The following is a 23,662-nucleotide window of genomic DNA, read 5'->3' on the forward strand; positions in this document are numbered from 1 at the left end:
ACCTTAAGTAAAATCAGATATTATATGAAAATATGTAATTTTCTTGTATTTTGGTATTAGCAATGCCATGTAGTCAAAAGTTCAGAGAATTAGCTTTCTTTTTCAAATATAATCCCATAAAATAAATTTCTGAGATTTTATAATTCATTCACTCATCCATATGTAATTTGTTTAATAAATGAAGGCTCATACAAGCCTGCCAGATGCCAGATAATGAAGACATAAATATAGATTCAATCAACAAATATTAATATTTATTGAGTCCTGGCTGGTGTGGCTCAGTGGACTGAGCCAGTGCCTGTGGACCAAAAGATTGCCGATTCAATTCCCAATCAGGGCATGAGCCTGGATTGCAGGCCAGATCCCCAGTTAGGGGCATGTGATAGGCAACCACAACCGATCGATGTTTCTCTAGTACCTCAATGTTTCTCCCTCTCTTCCTCTCTCCTTTCCTCTCTCTCTAAAAATAAATAAAAAATAAAATTGAAAAGTAGAAAAAAAAACTTGACAACTGAGGAAATACATAAATAAAATAGTAAAAAAAAATACTTTAGTGCCTACTAAATGCTAGGAACTATGCTATGGCAGTGAGTACTGCCCTCATGGAACTTCTGTTTTAACTTAGAATCTCTTCCCTTGAGAAATTCAGCCTAGTAGGAGAGGGACTTATAAGCAAATAATTATAGCAATTCAGTAAATGCTATAAAATATGGAAAAGAGAGCACCAGTTCTGTAGAGACCAGAAGAGGTGTCTGAGCTGAAACTTAAACAATGTTTTCCAGTAGAACAATGCAAGAAAGGCAATCCAGGCAGAATAACCAAGCAGGGACAAGATTTACAGTGAACTGTATGATTTTTTTATAGCTGAAACTGAGGAATTCTCTTTGGTTTTGTTTTCTTGATTATTTTTGCAAAAGAAGGTTTTCTAGAGGAACAGGGTGGAAGGAAGGGGCAATAAAGACTATGAAGAGGACTTCCGGCCAAGATGGAGGTATAGGTACACATGCCAGGCCTCCACACACAACTACAAAAAAAGTTACAACTAAACTACAAAACAAATTTCGCCCAGATTTGTCAGAAAATCAAGTTGTTTGAAAGTCCTACAAAGAAGGAGTTAAAGAAGCCACATTCATCCAGATGGGTGGGAGGGATGAAGACATGGAGGTGTGGGGAGTTGGTGGAACTGGTGGTCCCACATTCACCTGTAGTGGGTAAAAACTGGAAGGGATACATCAGGAGCGAGCGAACCCAGCCCCAGACCAGACCACCCAACCCAGGAATCTAGTTCCAATAAGGTAAGTCCCCATAACTTTTGGCTGCGAAAACTGGTGGGAGTTCGGGTAGTGGAAGAAACTGCAAGATTCTCAAAAGACTGCTCTTAAAGGATCCACAAAGACTTAGGACTCATGCAAACCCACTCCCTCTGGGATGCACACCAGGGAAACAGCTGGAAGGGCACAGGTGGCATATGGGGAAAGGGAAGAAATGGAGTGACTGGCAAGGGGGTGCGTGCTGAGGAGACAGCTTTGTCTCGGGCAATCTCCAGAGGCCAGGCACTGTCCCCTCTCTGAGCTCTCCCACACACAGAGCCACAAAGTGGTGAAACTGGTTGCCCCGCCCTGATGACTACCTAAGGCTCTGTCCCACACAATTTACAGGTGCCTTTTCTACAATAGTCCGTGCTACTAAGAGAGGGAGTCAAAGCAGCTCTTCTTGATACACAGAAACAAACACAGGGAGGCTGCCAAATTGAGGGGACAAAGAAACATGGCCCAAATGAAAGAACAGAACAAGACTCCAGGAAAAGAACTAAATGAAATGGAGATAAGCAACCTGTCAGATGCAGAGTTCAAAACACTGGTTATCAGGATGCTCAAAGAAATCACTGGGTACTGCAACAGCATAAAAAAGACCGAAGCAGAAATGAAGGTTGCATTAAGTGAAATAAAGAAAAATCCACAGGGAACCAACAGTGGAGGGGATGAAGCTGAGATTCAGATCAACAGTTTGGAACATAACAAAGAAAAAAACATTCAATAGGAACAGCAAGAGGAAAAACAACTTCAAAAAAATGAGAATAAAATAAGAGGACCACACCAAGACACATCATAATTAAAATGCCAAAAGTAAAGATAAAAAGAGAATCTTAAAAACAGCAAGAGAAAAGCAGAGAGTTTCCTACAAAGAAGTTCCCATAATAATGTCAGCTGATTTCTCAAAAGACACTTTACAGGCTAGAAGGGACTGGCAAGAAGTATTCAAAGTGATGAAAAGCAGGGACCTACAACCTAGATTACTCTATCCAGCAAAGCTGTCATTTAGAATGGAAGGGCAGATAAAGGGCTTCCCAGACAGGGTAAAACTAAAGAAGTTCATCATCACCAAGCCATTATTATATGAAATGTTAAAGGGAACTAAATAAGAAAGAGAAGATCAAAACTATGAACATTAAGATGGTAACAAATGCACAACTATCAACAACTGAATCTAAAAAAACTAATCAAACAAGCAGAACAGGAACAGAATCATAGATATGGAAATCCTTTGGAGGGTTATCAGCTGGGAGGTGGAGGGGGAGAATAGGGGAAATGGTGCAGGGATTAAGAAGTACATATTGGTAGACAGGGGGATGTTAAGAACAGTATAGAAAATGGAGTAGCCAAGGAACTTAATATGCATGACCCATGGATATGAACTAAAAGGAGGGGATTGCTAGAGTGAACGGGGGTACTGAGCAGAGGTGGGCAAAGGGGAAATATTGTGACAATTGCAATAGTATAATCAATAAAATATATATACTTTAAAGATTTTAATTATTTATATTTAGAGAGAAGGGAAGGGAGGGAGAAAGGAGAGAAACATCAATGTGTGGTTGCCTCTTGTGCAGCCCCAACCAGGGACCCGGCCCACAACCCGGGCGAGTGTCCTGACTAGGAATTGACCCTGCAACCTTTTGGTTCACAGGCCAATGCTCAATCCACGGAGCCATACCAGCCAGGGCAAAATATATATATTTTTAAAAAGTGATGAAGCTAAAAAGGTTAATAGGAATCAAAATCACAAAAATTTTCATTACCCGGTAGGCAAGAATAAATTATCAGAATTTGAAGAAACGAAATAATCCGATTCAAATTTCAGAAAGGTTACTATGAAGACAAGGAAAACTAAAAATATAATAGTATTGTAGATCATCATCATCATGATGGTGTTTGGGGTAAGTTTCAATCACTTCTGAAAATAAGTATACCTTTCCATTGAATCCCAGCTTGGTGGCCAAAATTATTGAACAATTTATGCTCTTATTACCAAATCTTTTCTTCACCTTTATTTCATAAGTAACTGTGAAAAATAAGAATGCTTTAAATCACCTAGGAATGTTGTTAAAATAAAGAGGCCTGAGCTGGGCTCCCCCATAATGTCTAGGTCAATAGTCTCCAAAGAAGAGTAAATGCACCAGGCAATGCAGAAGACTCTAGTAGGGTGCAAAAAGAAAATATTAGATCTTCTACTTATATTTATTTCATCATTTTAGAATGTCTAATTTGTATATTTTCCTACTATAAATAAGGACAGTAGTATAAATTATAAATAAGTATGTACAGGAATGAATGTTATATATTTTAAATGATGAAATACTCAGAGTTTGAAAACCACTGATCTAGGTATTGATTTTCTTTTTAACACTTCACCAACACATATATTACTATTTTAAATTTTAATAGAAAGCATTTCCTCTCATTTTAAAATGTACCGATTTTAAATGCAGACAAATAATCAAACATTAACTTAAAAATACTTAAATGAAGAACTTTACCAAACTTCACCAAGCTTTAACAGAAAACAGCATCTACTATATTGTCATTTTTCCCAGTTACATAAATCTTTTTGAAGTCACAACAGGGGTAAAAGAAACAAAGTAATGTTTCTAACTCTGGAAACAATGTTACCACTGAAGCTTAGGTTTTCAAACATACTTTCAATTCAGGCTAGGGGGCCAACTGGATCAAATCCTTGCTCAGAGCCCAAACAGCTGACATGCCTAAAATATTCTGTGGGAATTCAGGCAGGAATGACTGGGAACATTTTCTTCCTTGTGATACAATCCAGGAGAGATATGTAGGACCACATAATAAAATAAACTGCTTTGACCCTGAAGAATGCTGTGAGCTGGTTTCAGGAACGGTGAAAATCACGGAAGAGAAGAGACTTGACCAATACTGGTCATTGCTGAAGGTACAAAGAAACCGTCCACATTATCAGTAACACAAAAATCTATTGTTTTTTATCAAAATAATCACTGCTAAATATCAAATCATACTCTTTCCTCTTTGACTAGTCACTTTATTCAGTCAACACATTTATTAAATGCCTACAACAAGGCAAGTACCATTTTGTGACAAATATTCTAGAAGCAGCCTAGGACTTTCTCAATGCCTAAAATTAGAAGATAAGACATTTTCCTATGAAGATCTTTTATCAAGTATCATTTATCTTTTCATTCTCATTCAAAATAAGTACTCTCACCTACAGAAATTATTCCTGAACTTAAAACAATCATTCCTATCTCTCCTTTTAATTCATTTCTATTATGAAACCAAAAGAAAAAACCTCACATACAGTCTCATCTTTCCTGTTCTTTCCCTATTTTATGCCACAAAACACGGGAGGAAGGGGCAACAGGGGATTCAATCTAATTCATGTGCAAATATCTAAAGTGAATAAGAAAAGCTATAATGACAAAGTGGAACAGCTACATGATAGATAACTGCAATAATATAGCATATGCTAAAATTTACAAATATAATATACACCCAAATGCTGAAAATATGCACTGACTTCAGCAGAGAAAATGCCTTGAGCTAGAAATACCACGCATGTCTCCAGGGTACAGTCTTCAAGGGAAACTAGCCTTGCTGTAACAAAAGAAAGTATTAGGTACTATATCAATTAAAAGACTGACTCACAGTCCCACCACACGTTTAAAACAAAAGTATACCTGACTTGGGGAATCCAAAAATTTCTACTGGTTCCAGGCCCTTGACTATATCAGTTTCCTTATGTCCCTTTTCTAAATTATTAACCAGTGAAACATACTCCACCCTCTATCTTTAACAGCTTGAATATATTTGTGAGATTAACTTTCCAAAGTTTGCTTTAAATAAAGTACAACATCGCCATTTTAAGAAGCATGACTGAACTAAAGTATCCAACCTTAAAATGCAAGTATCAGCCACAAATTCCTACATACACACGAAGTCATTTACAAGATACAGCTTTGAGCATTAACAAGAGAAACAACCTTTAGGAGACAGACACAGCAATACTGTAAAACCGGGCACAGACTACAACACAAAAAGAAATGTAATATCTTTTACTATCATATCGCACTGTAGTAAGACATGAAATCTGAAGAAATTCTATACAAGTAAACATAAATATTAGCCACAAAAAATGAGACTATTAATGTAATGTGCATTAAGAAGAGGGATCTAATATTCTCACACTTAAGGACCATGAACATGCGATTTACTAAATTTGAAATTTTGTAAATAGCAAACTCAATGGTTTTGAGATTTAACTCATAATTCAAAGCAGTATTACCTCATCTGTCACTGGTTGCCGTTTTGCAAAGTGTAAAACTATCTGAGTCAACTAGTTCTTGAAGTCACATAACAAAATTCTTCTTCAAGTCCCTGGTATAATTTCTTTTTTTTATGATTTTAACCTAACTTCAAAGACTTTTTTTAGTCTCAACCAGACCCTCAACAGCATGTATCTTCTGGGACAGTGTTGGAGAAAACACCTCTGTGTCTAATTTAACTTGTCATTGGATATCACTGTTGCTCCACACAAATCCATTTGGAATAGAATTTCTTTGGCAATGGTGAACTTTATCCCTAACTCCTCCAACTGCCTAGGAGTCACAATTTCCTGGCCAAGCGCCCAGCAGCAGTAACTGCAACAACAAATGAGACTAAGGATACAAGTATAAAATCTTCTTAGGCATGTTTTGGTTATGGGTTTGTGTAATTATATATCCAGTCTGTTACAATCAAAGAAAAGAAGAAGTTACAAGTGCTTTTTTGAGAGTGCAAAATGTGTCTGTGTGTATATGTGTTTAACTTGACAGAATAAAAATGTTATAATATAAATTTTTGTTGAAAACCTAATTTAGCATTTTCTCCCCAAACTAGTTCCTATTTCTTCTATTGGCACTCTTTATTTTCCCACTTAAACCTAAAATCTAGTTAATATCTTTTTATTCTTTCCTCACCCTTAAATCTATATCATCTCGATCATCTCATGTGCCCTCATTTAAATTTTCAAATATTTCTGGAATCCAGATCTTTCATTCAATTCGCACTGCTACAGAGTGTGGCTTATAATAAGCACTTGATAAATGTTAGTAATAACTACTATATATAAGTAAAGCATATTACAGTCTAGACTAAGAGTAATCATTAAAATAAGAAGTGGGGTACAAAAACACTAAAAAGCAAATCAGAAGAAATTATGAGCTATTTTTCAAGTTTAGAGACTAAGATCCAGTGACTTTTTCACTAAGTAAGATAATTTATTTTTTTCATTATTCTGTGGGACTATATCTAGTTATCTCAATGTCAGTAACAAAATGTGTCGGGTACATCAGAGGTTTTCATTAAATACTTATTGAACAGTTCCAATAAGAATGTCTTAATAACCAAGGGGGAAAAAAGTTTGTCACCTTTTGACCCCATTAACCTTTGGTTACGGGACAATGCTCCAACCAACTGAACTAAAGACTTCTAACCTATCCAAGTTCTCATTACACACTATTTAGCAATCGTCTCCCAATTGTTCTCAGTGCTAAATTAATTGCTTTGAGGTAGTGCTGCTCCAAGTGTGGTCTGTGAACAGTTGTTACTAATCCATGACCTGATATATACAGAAACTGCAAGTATTTAAAAACTTTTTAACAATTTGATAGAAAAAAAATTTTAAGTGTATAATGAAATAATGTAGATGTACATTTTGTCTCTTCATTTCCTAGTACTGAATTTTTATTACATTTTGTAAGTGTACTTATTTGAAACAAATTGGAAATTTTTTAAAAACTCAGTCTTCCACCATAGTTAGAGAAGCACTGTCCTAAAGCACAGTTCCATTTGTGTCGCTCTTACTTAATAACCTCTAGACATTTCTCACTCCCTATCCAACCAGTAAATTACAAATTCATGCATCTTCAAGGGCTTCAAAGCCTTTCACCATCTTTCCAAACTGTGTTATCTCACATTTTCCACATCACGCACCTTTTGCTCTAATATTAAAAACAAACTACCTGTTATTTCCTAAGGTACACTGACACTTTTTAAGATTTTATTTATTTATTTTTGGAGATAGGGGAAGGAAGGGAGAAAGAGAGGGAGAGAAACATCCATGTGTAGTTGCTTCTCACAAGCCCTCAACTGGGGACTTGGCCCGCAACCCAGGCATGTGCCCCAACCAGTGACCCTTTGGTTCACAGGCCAGCACTCAATCCACCCAGCCACACCAGCCAGGGCAGAAGCTTTGTTTATGCTCTTCCTTATCTTATACCCGAAATGTCTTTCTGTTATCTCTTATCTTATTTTTCAAGACCCAGCAATCTCAAGTGATTTCTTCAAAACTATTCTGGCTGTGCCAAACTCTGAGTTTCAGATTATTTTTTTGTCTAATTAAAGAGATTTCACCAACAATTAAATTCTACAAAGTAGTGATCTATGTAAGAAGTCTAAATATGCAAAATCCTTTATTTTGGCACTTACTATATTTGACACATACATAAAATATGTAGGGTAGTTCTCACATTCTTTACTGGATTATGAACTTTGAGGCCAGGCACTGCACAAAATTGGCTAAATGTCACCTAACTATGACATTTAATGTTTACCTTTTCCACTCATTAGAACAAAGTATCAGTGATGATAGATATTTTAAAAGAGAGAATTCAAATCATTATTCAAGTACATAAAAATAAAAAATAAAAACAGATCAGGCAAGGGTAGCAATTTTCAACCAGGGTGCTGCAAGAATTTCTGAAACATGAAATGCCTATTTAGTTGGGGGCACAGACCTCCTTCCCCTTGGATTGTCAAATTTTAAAAAGCACAACATCCAACTCAACAATAACCATCTGGTCTGAATGAGTCAAAATGATACCTGTTTTTTTGGAAAATATAATTTTTGACGTGTCATAGCATTTTATTATTTTATGCAGACCACGAGATGAAAAAGTTTGAAAATCGCTGGTCCAAAGAATAAATTAGAAGTTTTCCTGATAGAAATAGAAAAGAGAATATAACGAGAAACAAAAATCAGAAACTAATTTAGCAAAAAAGTACAGGGCAGATGTAAACTATGTGCCTACAGTAACTTTCATTTAGAATATCCAGAGACTTCAGAAAGATCTAATCCAATACCTAGCATAGGGCCTTGTAAAAAGCAAACACAGTACTTAACTGAACTAAAACTTAATTTTAAACTAAAAAGTTAAAAAAAAAAGTTAATAGCAGTTAGTGGTTGCTAGAGACTGTGGGGAGGAAGGAATGGAGAGTTTTAGGGGGTAATGAAAATGTTCTAAATATATTAAAATCACTAAAATGTACACTTTTTTAAAAAGGTGAATTGAATGGTATGCAAAGTGTATCTCAAAATATTATTTTAAAAACTTAGTGGCAAGACCTTAGTCTGCCTGTGTCCCTGGTCCTTCAGTAAAAAGAATGCTTAGATCTAAAAATCTAAGAACTTCCTAATTTATGAAATGGATTCCTAGAAATAGAAAGTTCAAATGCTAGGAATATATAGGAAATTTTGGACTAGATTATCAAAGCAAGTATTTTAGTAGCATTAGTTTTTGTTTTCATAAATTCCAGCCAGTAACTGCTTACTAATTTGACTTAATATTTTCCCTGTAAATTCAATTAGTATATCCTTAGCTTCTGACTGAATCTTTTTTATGCTGCTGAGGTCTCACTAAGGTTTTTGAGGATCTTTGTAACTTTTGAACTCTGCATCTGATAGATTGCTTATCTCTGTTTCGTTCAGTTCTTTTTCTAGAGTTTTGATCCATTCTTTCATTTGGGTCATGTTATTCTGTCTCCTCATGTTGGCAGCTTTTTGGCAGTCACCCTGTGTTTGTTTCTTTGCATTAGGTAGAGCTTCTTTGACTCCATGTCTTGGTAGCATGGTCTAATGCAGTAGGTGCCCTGAAGGGTCCTGTGCACAGCCTCTCCTATCACCCAAGCTGGGTTCTCAAGGTGTGCCCTTCATGTGGGCTGAGTACAACCTCCTCTTTTAGTTGAGCCTTGGTTGCTGTTGGTAGATCAATGGAAAGGATTTACCCAGGTCAGTCAGCTGCAAGGATTGACTGTGATCACTGACCACCAACCTCCACCATCCGTGGAGGGATCAACTGTGCAGGGTCAGGGTAGTGGTGCTTTGACATGGTCAGTAGCTATCCACTGGGTGCACTGGCCCTGGGGTTTCCTGGATGGTACAGGCCAAGGTCAGCCCCAACCTATGTTTTGCCCAGGGCCACCCTGCCTGAGCAATAAAGCAGTCTGAGGTAGCTGCTACTTGTGCTGGACTTGAAGATTCCCAGGCGAAGACAAGCTGTGAATCTAGGCTGGCTGCTGCTAGTGCTGGGCCTGGGGCCACTTAGCAAGTATGGGAGCTGGGGGCTTACTGAGGCCACCTATTGCTGGTTTGAGAGGATTTAGGAAATAGGAAGTATGAAGCATGAGCCAAGACTGTTAACAGATGTAAGCTGGGTGGGGCAGAGCCTCAGGGGATCTCCAGGGCGGGTAAACTATGTTAGCCAGTTCGATGGGATCTCAGGTATGGCACCCACCTGCCAACTCTGGGGCTCTGTGTGGAGAGGGTTCAGAAAGGGGACAATAGCACCTGCCCGCCTTTCTGTCTGGGAGAAAGCTGTCCCCTAGCTCTCATTTTGATACTAAACACTCCAGTTCCTCACTGTATGCCTTTGGTGCCTTTCAAGCTGCTACCCCGTGGCTGGGGCTCAGATGGAGTGAGTTTAAGTCAGTGTGTGGGTTCTTTAAGAGGAACTGCTTGGGGCTCCAGCAGCGTCTTCCACCAACCCAGTCCCCACTGGTTTTTCAGCCAAGAGTTTTGGGGACTTATCTTCCTGGCACTGGGACCCTGGGCTGAGGGGCCTGGTGTGCCTGGGACTCCTTGCTCCCAAGACATCCGCTCATTCTGTGTCTCCTCTCCTCCTACAAGTCTGGATGGATGTGGTTTCTTTAACTCTGTAGTTGTCAACTTCCATTCAACTCAATTTCTGACAGTTGTGAGTTATGGTTGTTCCTATAATTTAGTTGTAATTTTGATGTGGTTGTGTGAGGAGGTGAGCCATGTTTACATACACTACCATCTTGACCAAAAGTCCAGCCTGTGCTTTAAAAGTCTGAACAACAAGCATACTATCATTCCTAAAACAAAACAGATCAATCATAGTATTCATTTTTCTCACTTAAATACTCAATATAAATAAGTTCCAGTGAACAGAAGTTAGTATGGAAGCATGCATAGAAATTAAAGATGATTAAAATTTAAGAGGCCATCAATTGTAAAATTCACCCATATTACCTATATGCTATTAGGAAACCAGGGTAGGGTGGGAGGACAGGAGGGATGCCCAAGAAAAGTCAGAGGCTCATAAATAAAGCTAGGATATCAAAGGGCTTTATCCATAATAAGAGAAGATAAAGGAGAACTAAATCTGTAACATAAAGGGGATCAAAAGAATTCTGTACATATCAGCCTTGATATTGACTCCAGGGAGGGAGAAAACCTCCCTGAGAATGTGAACAAGAAGTTATGTAGGTTTGTGGTCTGAACTTACACCACTAGGATGGTTAATATTGCCCCTTCCCCCGACCCCCAGCCAAGTGACTGACAGAAGCGAAAGTCTCTCTGGAAGAACTCAACTTAATTCTAGGTGGCAGGCACACTGTTAGATGCAGCCCAATTTCAAAGATGTTTAAATGTGAAAAAATGTGTATCTTAAAGGTGAAAAAATATTAAGAGTACTTGTCATATTATCTTTCCACCAAAGATTTAAAAGCAAACTTTAAGAAAATTCATTAGAAATGTTTAAGAGACATTAAAATTCTCCTCACCTTTTTTCACAAATGAAGCAACTACAATAATGAGACCAGGATGGTGGGGAATAAAAAAGAGGACTAACAAAGTAAGAAAAATACATAAATTAAGGAAGAAACTAGAAATATCTGTACTTCTGAAAATAAATGTACTATTCTAAAACTTCAGTCTAATTAAACCCAGATCTTTTTCCAATCCCTTTTTTCCTATTTTCCTCTAAATTCTTTTTCACTTTTCTCCCCAATTTTTTAATGTAAAGACCAATGTACAGAGGATAACTTATAAAATGCAGAAAAATATCAAAGTTGAACTCTGTGGGATAAAAATGAGAGAGAAAAATACAATTAACCATGTTATCATTAGGACAAATGTTATAACAAGTTACTGACTATGCCTATAGTAAAAAAAAAGGGAGGTCTAAATTTAAAATAAGAGCAAATGATAAAACTCACTTTGGCCCCTTAACTAAGATAGCAAGTCTAGTAATAAAAGGCATTCTAACTAGAGGGTTCAATCGTGACATTGAAAGGCAGGTGAATTTTTCCCTTCATTTCTCATCCTATAGTACCTGTATTTCCCCAAATATATTCTCTTGAATATGAATAAACAATAACCTTTTCATTTATAAAATGTTAAATAAGCTCAGGAGCTTTTTAAATCTCATTCTCCCACCAACTTTACTGAAGTATGATTTACTTAAAATAAAATTCATCCTTCTCTTTTTTTTTACTTTTTAAAAATTGTTGACACTATTACAGATGTCCCCATTCCTCTCCTCCTTTGTCCAACTCCACCCAGCAGCCCACCCCTTTCTCTCTGGCCATCACCACACTATTTATTGCCTATGCCTATAGGTTATGCTTATATGTTCTTTAGCTAATCCCTTCACCTCCTTCACTGATTTTAATTAAAGTCTGCTGAGTTTGGCAATTGTATGTACTAATGTAACAATTACCATAATCAAACCCAAAACCTTTCTTAATGCCCTTTTGCAATATCTTCCCCAACCCCTGGCCCCAGACTACCAATGATCTATGACTTGTCTTTACAGGTTACAATTTATTTATTTATTCAGTTAATGGATATTTTGGATTGTTCCCAGAATTGACTATTATAAATAATGGTGCAATGAACAGTCACATACAAATTTATGTAGACATATGCTTTCATTTCTCTGGGGGTAAATAAATAACTAAAAATGGAATTACTAGGTCATATAAGTTTTTATGTATTTTATCTAAGAAATCTTTACCTAATTCAGAGTGACAAAGATTTTTCTCTACACTTTACTTTTAACTTTTATATTTAGGTCTATGACCCACTTTACATTATTTTTATATGGTTTGAGGTAAAGGTTGAGGTTTATATTTTTTCTATATGAAACTACTTTGGCCTTACTGCTGAAAATCAATTGACTATATATGTGTGTGAATCTACAAACTCTCTATTAGGTTTCATGTTCTACGTAAGTCTATACTTATACTAATACCACTCTCGATTACCATAATTTGAATAAGGCTCAAGTATAATTTTTGGTGATTTAACTCTTTTAACAATTTTTTCACTATTATTATTAGGAAAGTATTTCATAGACATCAAATAACAAACTGTACTACATGTCAAAATATCATATATGCAAAATTTGTAAATATAAGAATTCTTTTCATCCCAAAGTACAAAATTTATCCATTTATTTCTAAAGATAACAAAGGAGAATAACAGCTAACCAATTTCATTTATGTTATCCATGCATTTCAAATGCACTTGGTTCATTACCTATTTAGACAGTACTGGAATTGCCCTGGGGCACCTAGAAATAAACCTAAAAGAGTATCTCAGCCCTTATAGTGTCCTTTGGTTTTTATATATATATATATATCTAACTAACCAATTCTAACATGCTTTACCATAGGAGAAAAATGAGTACTAATTACTTTCCAAGAATTTTGACTGCACCTAGAAATATAGTAGTTCTTAAATCTATAAATCAGCTTTATAAACAACTATGTGTACAAGACTGACAAATATACCAGAATCCATGATAATCTTTATCACAAAAATTGTTTAACAACTGTAATCTGTACCATAGTTTGTTTTCTTTATCCAATAATGAGGTTTAAAAATAGTAGTAAAGTAGCCAATTTTATTTTGCTCATAATCAATACATAATTAGATTAAAATAAATTATAAGCACAATGCTCTGAAACTACTTCAAAATTTCTAAGAGAACAAAGACTGAGAAAATATTAAGGGCTTCCACAGAATCAAAATTTTACTGTATTTTACTGTATTTTTGAGGATTATTTTTGGAGAGAGCTACGTCTTATTTAATCAAAGGAAATGCCTCTCTAAAGTCTAGTTATGCTTGAAGGCTAAAAATTAGATAACCAACAATATGCTGACATTAACTTACATGTCGCCTCCTGTAGTGGTCACAAAAAGAAAATCAGTAACAATTCAGATTCTGAAGTAATGAGAGATATTAAAAGAATTTAAAAAAAAATAACAGAACTATTTTACATAGTAAAGAGGACTAGGGGATTCAAATAAACTTAATTTTTGCCTACAATGCCCAGAAGGAAACAAAATCACATGCTGTTTTCACTCAGTCTTTCACAACATTTTGTAAAGGTACAATTTATTTTAAAATGCCTGTGAATTTTTAAACTTCACTCATTTCTTTGTAAAACTCTGGTTAAGACACCACTGACTGTTTCCAATCTTCATAAATACTTTCTACCAAAAAAAAAAAAAAATGAGTTTACCACAGAGTAAACAGGGTGTTTAAACTCATTAAATTCTTATTAAGATTATCCATCCTCAATGCTGTTTTTGAAAATAGCACTAGTAACTTTACAGTATATATTGCATATGAAATACTAGCAATGTAAGCTTTCAGCTGAATTTCTCCCACTACCCCCACTCCGACTGTAGCTCTGCATATTAATCCTCCAATTCACTCAGATGTCTAGAACACCTCTTTACTGAGAAAAATGAGGGAAAAAAGAATAGTAAACTCACTTACCCTTCCTTAGACATTCTCAAAGATCTACTTCCTCTGGATGAGAATACAGGGTCAACAAACAAGCTTCACTGATCTCTTGAGAACTGTAGCTCATTTGTTAAAGCACAGAGAATTCAGGCCCTGCGAGGCCCAACAAATTCGGGCACAATGCCGAACCTAACCAGGCAATATCTCAGTGACCAATATCCTCAGCTGATTAAATACTTGAAAACTTAAGAATAACAGGAAAAAAAAAAAATGGAGAGCAGGAAAAATAACTAAGTCTGAACTGTTTAAAACTGGCCAATTTAGGAAGGAGACAATCCAAATGGCAAGTTCCGGTAAAAAGACAAGGAATCGTTACTGGCAAACACACAGAAAAAGCAAATTTACCCCCTAACGAGGCCTGCCAACACTACGCAAACAATGTGAGTTCCACAGAATAGAGCGGCCCTAGTCAGTCCAAATCATTTTCGGTTTACTCTGGGGGGAAAAATCAACAGGATATATAATGTTTTAATTATCAGCGTAATTATTTCCTCCCTTCCAATATGAACAACTGAACTACAAGAGAATAAAGTACGTACAGATCATATTACAGGAGGAACCTTAAGTATTTCCACACTAAAGTCTTTTTTTCTGATCATTAACTGCTTTTAAGGAAAACATCTGTTACTCAATCGCCTGAAAATTTCAGCTCATGTAAAAAGAAATTTGCAGATCTCTGGCATATAGGGGATAAATCCAGTACATTCTAAAGATTAATTCCAAACCTCAGAGCAAACTGAGGTTTGAAAGAAAAACATCTACAACATTCCTGCCTCTGGACCAATATAATGCATAGGGATTATGCAACAGGGAAAGAAATAAACAAGTGTGCTAAAGTCTAAGAACGCTGAAGTGACGAACCCTCCTAGCGGTGTTTCAAATTAAAAATAAAATGTACACACCTTAAAGAAACACAACTTGAATTAAAACTTGAAATTAAAATTAAAAAAAAACTTTACCTCTATTTTTTAAAAAGATTTTATTATTTATTTTTAGAGAGAGGGGAAGGGAGGGGGAAAGCAAGGGAGAAAAATATTTATGTGAGAGAGAAGCATCGATTGGTGGCCTCCTGTACATAACCCCGACAGAGAGGACCAAACCCACAACCCAGGCATGTGCCCTGACCAGGAATCCAACCGGTGACCTTTTGCTTTGCAGGATGACACCCAACCAACCAACTGAGCCATTCCAGTTAGGGCAAAACTTTATTTCTTTAAATATTACCTAAATATCTTACCATAAAGGTTTCTATTAGTTATTAAATGTTTAGTCACCAAGTAACTAAAAGTACTATTAAAACTATAAACTCACCCTGACCAGATGGCTTAGTTGATTGGAGCATCGTCTTTGTCCATCAAAAGGTTGCAGGTTCCAGTCCAGGTCAGGGCACGTACCTAGGCTGTGGCTTCAATCCCATTAGGGTGCATAGAGGAGGCAACCAATCCATGTGTGTGTCCCTCTCTCCCTCTTCATCTCTCTCTCTCAAATCAATACACACAGCCTCAGATGAGAATTAAGGAAAAAAAGAAAGCCTAATAACTCAAAATAAAATTATTTTCAGTCTATTTAGAAAAGCAGCCCTTGTTGGTGTGGCTCGGAGGACTGAGTGTTGGCTGCGAACCGAGGGGTCGCTGGTTTGATTCCCAGTCAGGGCACAGGGCACGTGCCTGGGTTATGGGCCATGCGAGAGGCAACTAATTGATGTTTCTCTCCTTCTCTTTCTGCCTCCTTTCCCCCTCTCTCTAAAAATAAATAAAAATCTTAAATAAGAATGAAAAGATGAAATAAAAACATTAAAAAAAAAGCAGTATGGTGTAATGGAAAGAGAATGAGCACTGAACAACTATACTTAAGTTCCAGCTCCTCTACTTTCTGGCTTTGGAACCTTGAATAAATTACTTAACTTAAGCCTGAGGTTTTTTTATCTATAGAACATAGATAACATCTGGTAGGGTTGTTGTCTGTCATGTGTAAGCACTCAAAGAACTATTGTAACTTAGACGGTGGGGATACAGGGAAAGTAATTGGATTGTCAAGCATTACCTTATCAATATAGCTCTTGGAAAATACTTTTTAAAAATCCAATTCTCAAATTGTCTGTAAGTATGAAGGCTTTTCACTGACAATACTCAAACCAAATTCTATAAACACATGAATATGAACTAAATATGGACAAATAATCTAATCCTTAAGATTGTCAATTTCCCATGGCTTCTCTTGATTTTCATCGTGTGCATCACAGCTAAGTGTGGTGGAAATTCATACATGTAATTACTATTTTAAGACTTTACTACATGCAAAATAAAGCAAAAATTGTCACCTGAACAGAGGATACACACATATATTGGTAAGAATTTCCTGTGCAAAAGATAATACATTGTCTGAAAATGAATAGCTCTTTCAAACTCTGTTCATATGTTCAAGAAATATTTACTAAATCTTGCCTTGACTGGTTTGGCTCAGTGGGTTGGGCATCACTGTGCGAGTGAAATGTCACTGGTTCAATTCCAGGTCAGAGCACAAGTCTGGGTTGCAGGCCAGGTGCCCGGTGGGGGCATGTGAGAGGCAACAAATTGATGTTTCTCTCCCTCTCTTTTTCCCTCCCTTCGCCTCTCTCTAAAAATAAATAAATAGTATCTTTAAAAAAAACTGCCAAATCTCTATATGTGCCTGGTACCAGCAATACAAAGACAAATGTAGCAGTCCTTGCTTTTGAGTTCAAAATCTAATGAAAGAGGCCCATTCACAAACCATTTAAAAACAGTATATAATTATGGCACCAGAGGTATGCACAACAGAGAGGTACATCTATTTTCTTGGCTGAGTCATACTAAAAGACAGGATGCCAAGTTGTTTTTCCTTTCTAAACTGACACTGTGCTAGCACTTTATGTATCTATTAGTTCATTTAATCCTCAAATAACAGAGAAATTATTCCTACTTCATAGATGACAAAAGTTTACAGAAGTTAAATACTGTGCTTCTGTAAGAGAGCAGGGGAGGGGTCCCCCAAATCCCCACAGCTCATGGTTTTGGGTATGGGGGAAGGAGATGGTACAGCTTTGGGGGTACTTTGCATATCTATGGCGGGTTGGTGACTGTATGGTGGCTGTGCTGCAAGCCCAGGGCAAAAGAGCAGATGATAAGCTTAGGATACTAGCCTTTCCTGAAGGGAAGCTCTGCTGCGCTCAGGTAAAAGGGCAGATGATAGGGTTAAGATACTTTTCATAACAATGATGTATGGTGCTCTGGGTCAGCGTTTAAAATAAGGGCAGGCAGCCATAAGGAGAGAAGCCTCGCTGTCTGAAAGGGATTGGCTAGGAGGTCAGGTGTGTGTGAACAGAACCGTGATGTAGCAGCTAGGCAGCTTTGTAGGAGATGGTCTGCCATGGGAGAGGGCCATGCAGGCAGAGTGAGTGGAGCAGAGTAGCCATGAGGAAGGAACCATGAGCCAGAAGGGGATTCAGCCATGCCGCCTGTAGTGAAGTAGCAGCTATGCAGTCTGTAGAGAAGCTGGTCCACAGTGAGAAGGAAGAAGAAGCCATGCAGTTTCTAGTCAGGATCCAGCTATGCAGCCTGGGCTAGTAGGAAAGCAGGTGCACCGCTGCTTTGATCATGCCTGCTCCAGCTGACTACGAAGCCACCAGGGACTCTGCCTTGCAGACCCAGACTCTATCTGGACTCTTGGAACTCGGGACATACGGAAAGTTCACTCTCTTAGGACTTGTGCCTTTCCTGGACTTCACCATGATCCAGAGTAACACAGAACATGCTTTCCTGCTATTATACAGAGACTGATGACAACGCACCCCAGATTCTGAGGGAGAGAGCTGGCAGATAAGGAATGGGGAACTATTGGGCTTGGTTTTGGCTTATAGCCTTTTGGAGATCAAGGGAAGCGCTGGGTCCCGTGGGAAAACAGGGCTCCGAGCTGAAGTGCTCCTAGCTCAGCCCCACAAGGTTGGAATACTGTAAATAAAGACCTGTTTTTCTCAACACTAATTGTTGGGTCATACACCAAGGCACCATGTGAATGAGCCCTGCTTTGCTTGGTAACAGTTTTACCATGATTCTAAAGAAATTATATGGAATAATCCAAAATGCTAACCCTAGGACCCAGGCTCTTAACCAACATGGAAAAAGGATTAGTGGGTGCTAACCAAGCTAAGAGGAAAAGGAGGAGTGGAGCACTTTTCAACAGAAGAGGAACTATGAACAAAAAGCCAAGTGACAGAGCCCTGGCCATTTGGTTGGAGTGTCATCCTGTACACCAAAAGCTTGCGGGTTTGATTCCTAGTCGGGGCACATACCAAAGTTATGGGTTTGATCCAATTCATGTTTCTCTTACAGGAATTATCAGCAATAAAAAGAAAAGATTAAAATATAGAAATGATTAGGAGATTCATATTAAAGTGTGCACATGCTTGTATGTTTAAATGTATTGAAAAGGGACTAAGAAGGATGATCTCCAAACTACTGATGGTGTTTACCCTATGAGAAAGAGGAGTGGGGGTCAAAGGGAAAAAATGAAGGAGAACTTTCACATTTAACTCTATATTTCTGTATTCCTGAATGCTGTATAATCAAAATTTACTCATGTATTACCTAATAATTTTAAATATTTTTAAAAATTAAAGTTTGGGATTGATGATGGTATTACTCTCCACTTGTTGGGTCTATGGTAGTCATATTCAGAAATAGTTCAACTTCCTAATGAATGTAGTAACAATAAAGTTCTCTTTTTAAAAGCTTTCAAAAATAGGTGGCTGAAAATAAGAGCCAGAAATGTAGTTCATTCCTTTTGATTCTTAAACCAAAGCTTGTTAATTAAGATTTAGATCTGCTTACCACACACGCCTGAGTCACCAGACCGTAACTGCCACACTCTAACCCTATCCTACTCATCTGAGCTGAAATTCAGGGGCCCTCAAGATGCTGGTTTACCACTTTTCACTCCTGGACTCTGACACCAAACTCATTGGAAATGCAGCACTGTTGCCTACCAGAAGTCAATTCAAAGGACCCATCCCTAAAAAGACAAAAAATACAAATATTGTAGATGAAGCCATCTATTACTTCAAGGCCAATGCTTTCTTCACTATGAAATTAAGAATGAAGCTGACAGGATCTTGATATATATATAACTACACTTCTGAGTATCTTAAGAAGCTTCAAAAGTGCAATTCCGAAAGCCGAAGTGAGAAAGAAGAGCATATATACTGGGTCTCACTAATTTTACCGTTCCAGGAGAGCCTGTTTCCCACTGAACACAATTTATGCCGAACCTGCAAATGGGGAGGTGAAGGGATGAGGGTCCACTTAACAACAGCGGAGGCAAAAGCCTGGCCTGAGACTGAGAGGCAGTTTCAGACCCTAACGCAGAATGACACACGCAGCACGCAGCGGACTTGCTTTGTGAAGAGACAATTCACGAACAAGTCTTTCAGGACCTGGGCAGTAAAGGGAGCAAGCAGATGCCGTTTCCACAGATGAGGGCAGCATTTCCCAGAAGATGTGCACAGTTTTTTGCCTTTATTTCATAAAATTTTATACAACAGAGAGAAGAATCAAGTCTTTACTTAAAAAACTATCAAGAATTTGGATGCAAAAGGGAAGAATGAAATGTCAAAGATATAATCTGAAATGGTCTGCACTATTAAGCTAGTGCTTAATATGAAATAATAAAGAAATTTCTAACATTTCAAAAAATTGAATATTTGGGGCATCTGAGATCTTGCTTCCCAGAAAGTCATCGGCTTGGCTCCAATAAACCCTCATAAAAATTCCAAAAAAAAAACAGGTTAAATGTTTAAGATATGACTGGAAACTATAGAAACTGACATATTTGAAATAAAGATTTCCAAATGGAATTCTGAAACTAAAAACTATAAAAAAATTCCCTGGTTGGTGTGGCTCAGTGGATTGAGTGATGTGAACCAAAAAGTTGCTGGTTTGATTCCCGGTCAGGGAACATGCCTGGGTTGCAGGCCAGGTCCCCAGTTGGGGGGCAGGCGAGAGGCAACGAGTTGATTTATCTCTCATGCGTGCATCCATGTTTCTCTCCCTTTCTTTCTTCCTCCCTTCCCTTCTCTCTAAAAATAAATTTTAAAAATTTTCTTAAAATAAAAAATTATAAGGAAACAAAATTAAAAATGTGATGGGTAAAGTCAGTTCAGACTCAATAAAAAGACAATTAGTGAGTTGGTAGTAGGTCAAGAAAAATCTTCCAGAATGTAAATAGAGAAAAAAAGATGGAAAATACAAAAAAAAAAAAAAAACAAGAGAAGAGACGACACAGTACTAAGCCTAACATACGCTTACTAAGAGTTCAGAAAGAAAGAAGAGAATCAAACAAAGAAAATATATGAAAGATAATGACTGAGATACAAAACCAATTAAAGATGAGCACAGAATCAAGAACCTCCAATGAAGCCAAAGCAAGATAAATAAAGAGAAATCCAGTCTATCACCTACCAATTTTGGGAGGAATATGGGTGAGTCACATATCTCATATACCTTTTGCATGACTTTGACTTATGAAAGCAAATTATTACTACACATATAATAATAATGGTATCAAAACAGCATTATTATAATGTATAATAATGAAACAGCATTATACTGTATAATAATGCTATCAAAATAATGCTATGAAAGCAAATTACTAATACATATAATATATAATAATGCTATATAACATTATAACATTGTTAAATAACAACAAATACAATTAAATCAATAAGAATGAAAAGACAAAAGTTAACTGAAAGCAAACAAATACATGAACATAATTAATTACACTGCTTATGAACAACCTAACCACACTGTATAGAAAAATAGCAAGAATGAACTAAACCAAGCAACTAAAGAGAATAGGCTTCGACAATACACCTTTAGTCATTGGCAGCATAGGGTAAGACAGTATAAGTATTACAAACAAATCATTAAATATTTTTAATTTCTTTGTCCTGGGGGTGAATCAATTCTGAAGCTGTATTATTAGACTGAGCAAATGAGTAATTATGTTGATGTTACTGGCAGCCAAGGATCTCACATGAAATGGGGAGCAGACAAAAAAAAAAAAAAGAACCTTCACGGGATAAACTGGAATTGGAAGTAAGGTTAAAAACACTGATGAAACTTGAAAACATGCAAAGTTAAAGAAGACAAGCTACAAAAGCACACATTGTATGATCCCATTTATATGAAATGTCCAGAACAGGCAATTCTGTAAAGGCAGAAAGTAAATCAGTGGTTGCCAGGGACTGGAGAGAAAAGAGAACGGGTTTGGGGTTTCCTTCGGGGGTGATGAAAAAGTCCTGGAATTAGATACACAACTCTGTCAATATGCAAAACTTCACTAAATGGATTTTAGTGTATTTTATGTTAAGTGAATTATATTGCAATAAAAAATGTCTTTAGAAAAAGGCCCTGGATGGGTGGCTCAGTTGGTTGGAGCATCCTCCTGTACCCCAAAAAGGTTGCAGGTTCGATGCCTGGTCCAGGCACATAGAGGAGGCAACTAACTGTTGTTTCTCTCTCACATTGATATTTTTCTCTCTTTTTCCTCTCTCTAAAATCAATAAACATATCCTCAGGTGAGGATTTAAAAAATAAATAAAACTAAAAATAAGAGAACATATGTAAAGACAAATCAATTTTTTAAAAAGACAACCCAGTTGGCAAGTCGCAGAAGAAAGTATCTAAATGGCTAGACTTTTAGTTAATATGGTGGCATAGGTAAACATGGCTCACCTCCTTGCACACCCCAATCAAAATTACAACTAAACTGTCAAACAACCATCATTCAGAACAGTTAGAAAATGAGCTGAATGGAAGACCTACAACTATGGAATTAAAGAAGAAGCCACACCTAGACTGGTAGGAGGGGTGGAGACACCGAACTGGCTGGTCCTACACAGACGTGTGGTAGATAAAAACTGGGAGGGATAGCTCAGGAGTGAGGGGTCCCAACTCCACAACAGGCCCCACAGCCCAGGGTTCCAGTGCCAGGGCGATAACTCTCCATAACTTCTGGCTGTAAAAACCCGTGGGGATTGAGGCTGTGAAAGACAGAAACTTCTGGAATCCCAGGCAGTTCCCCTTAAAGGGTCAGCATACAGACTTCCTTGGACCTACTCCCTCTGAGCTCCAGCACCGGGGCAGCAGATCAAAAGGCATCAGAAATGTACAGGAAGGAACTGAATTGTCTGCTATCAGGGCAAGAACTGGGGGGCAGCTTTCTTCCAGACAGACGTGCTTACCCCTACAGAGCCACCAGGCAGGTGCCATATCTGAGAATCCATCGACCTGGCTCACACTGTTTTCCCCACCCAGGTTATTCCCTGAGGCCCTGCCCTACCCAGCCTTTCAGGCCACCCATGCTTCAGATTTTCCTAAATTCTCTACAAGCAGCATCTGGCTTCAGTGAGCCCCATACCTCTTGTTAAGTTGCCCTAGGTCCAGCATTAGTAGCAGAAGGCTTTGGTTCACAGCTTGGCCTCTCCTGGGCACCTCCAAGCCCAACACAAATAGCAGCCATCTGCAGATCACACTGTAGCTAATGCTGTGTGACCCGGGACACAACACAGGTGAAGGCTGACCTTGGATGTGCCAACAGCAATCAAAGCTCAACTACAAGAGGAGGGTGTGCACAGCCTATACAATAGGCACACCCTGAGTACCCAGCTTGGGTAATAAGGGGGGTTGTGCCACTGCACCCTACAGGACACCTACTACATTGAACCACTCTATCAAGCCTGGGAGACTTCGTAGCTCTACCTAATACATAAAAACAAACACGGGGAGGCTGCCAAAATGTGGAGACAAAGAAACATGGCCCGCATGAAAGAACAGATCAAACCTCCAGAAAAAGAGCTAAACGAAATGAAGATAAGCAATCCATCAGCTGCAGAGCTAAAAACACTGGTCATAAGGATGCTCAAGGAACTTAGTGAGAATCTCAGCAGCATAAAAAAGATCCCATCAGAAACGAAGGATACACTAATTGAACTAAAGAACAATTTACAGGGGATCAACAGTAGAGTTGATGAAGCTGATAATCAAATCAATGATGTGGAACACAAGGAAGCAAAAAACAGCCAATCAGAACAGCAAGAAGAAAAAAGAATCTAAAAATACGAGGATAGTGTAAGCAGCCTCTGGGACAACGTCAAGCACACCAACATTCACATCGTAGTGGTTCCTGAAGGAGAAGATAAAGTGCAAGAAATCAGAAATCTATTTGAAAAAATAATGAAAGAAAACTTCCCTAATTTGGTGAAGGAAATACACATGCAAGTCCAGGAAGCACAGAGTCCCAAACAAGATGGAACTAAAGAGGCCCACTCCAGGACACATCATAATTAAAATGCCAAAGGTTAAATACAAAGAGAATCTTAAAAGCAGCAAAAGAAAAGCAGGTAGTTATCTAAAAGGGAACCTCCATAAGACTTCCAGTTGATTTATT

At 37.7% G+C, this 23,662-nt stretch overlaps 1 protein-coding gene and 1 pseudogene across 5 annotated transcripts in view; one reads left to right on the forward strand and one right to left on the reverse strand.

Moving 5' to 3' along the window:
* Positions 1-23,662, reverse strand: part of NT5C2 (5'-nucleotidase, cytosolic II) — a 156,542-nt gene that overhangs the window by 55,137 nt on the left and 77,743 nt on the right. Inside the window, exon 1 of one of the 5 annotated variants that reach the window (XM_090278535.1) lies at positions 14,168-14,235. The exons of the other annotated variants lie outside the window; for them this stretch is intronic. Coding sequence (XP_090134661.1) covers positions 14,168-14,181 — 14 coding nt within the window. The 5' untranslated portion in view covers positions 14,182-14,235. Of the gene's footprint in view, positions 1-14,167; positions 14,236-23,662 lie in introns of those variants that run through there. 5 annotated transcript variants of the gene reach the window in all.
* On the forward strand, positions 19,126-19,654 carry LOC150010574 (actin-related protein 2/3 complex subunit 3 pseudogene; annotated as a pseudogene).

The sequence above is a fragment of the Furipterus horrens genome, unplaced genomic scaffold (genome assembly GCF_987537825.1).
Source record: "Furipterus horrens unplaced genomic scaffold, mFurHor1.1.pri manual_scaffold_5, whole genome shotgun sequence".
Classification (NCBI taxonomy): domain Eukaryota; kingdom Metazoa; phylum Chordata; class Mammalia; order Chiroptera; family Furipteridae; genus Furipterus; species Furipterus horrens.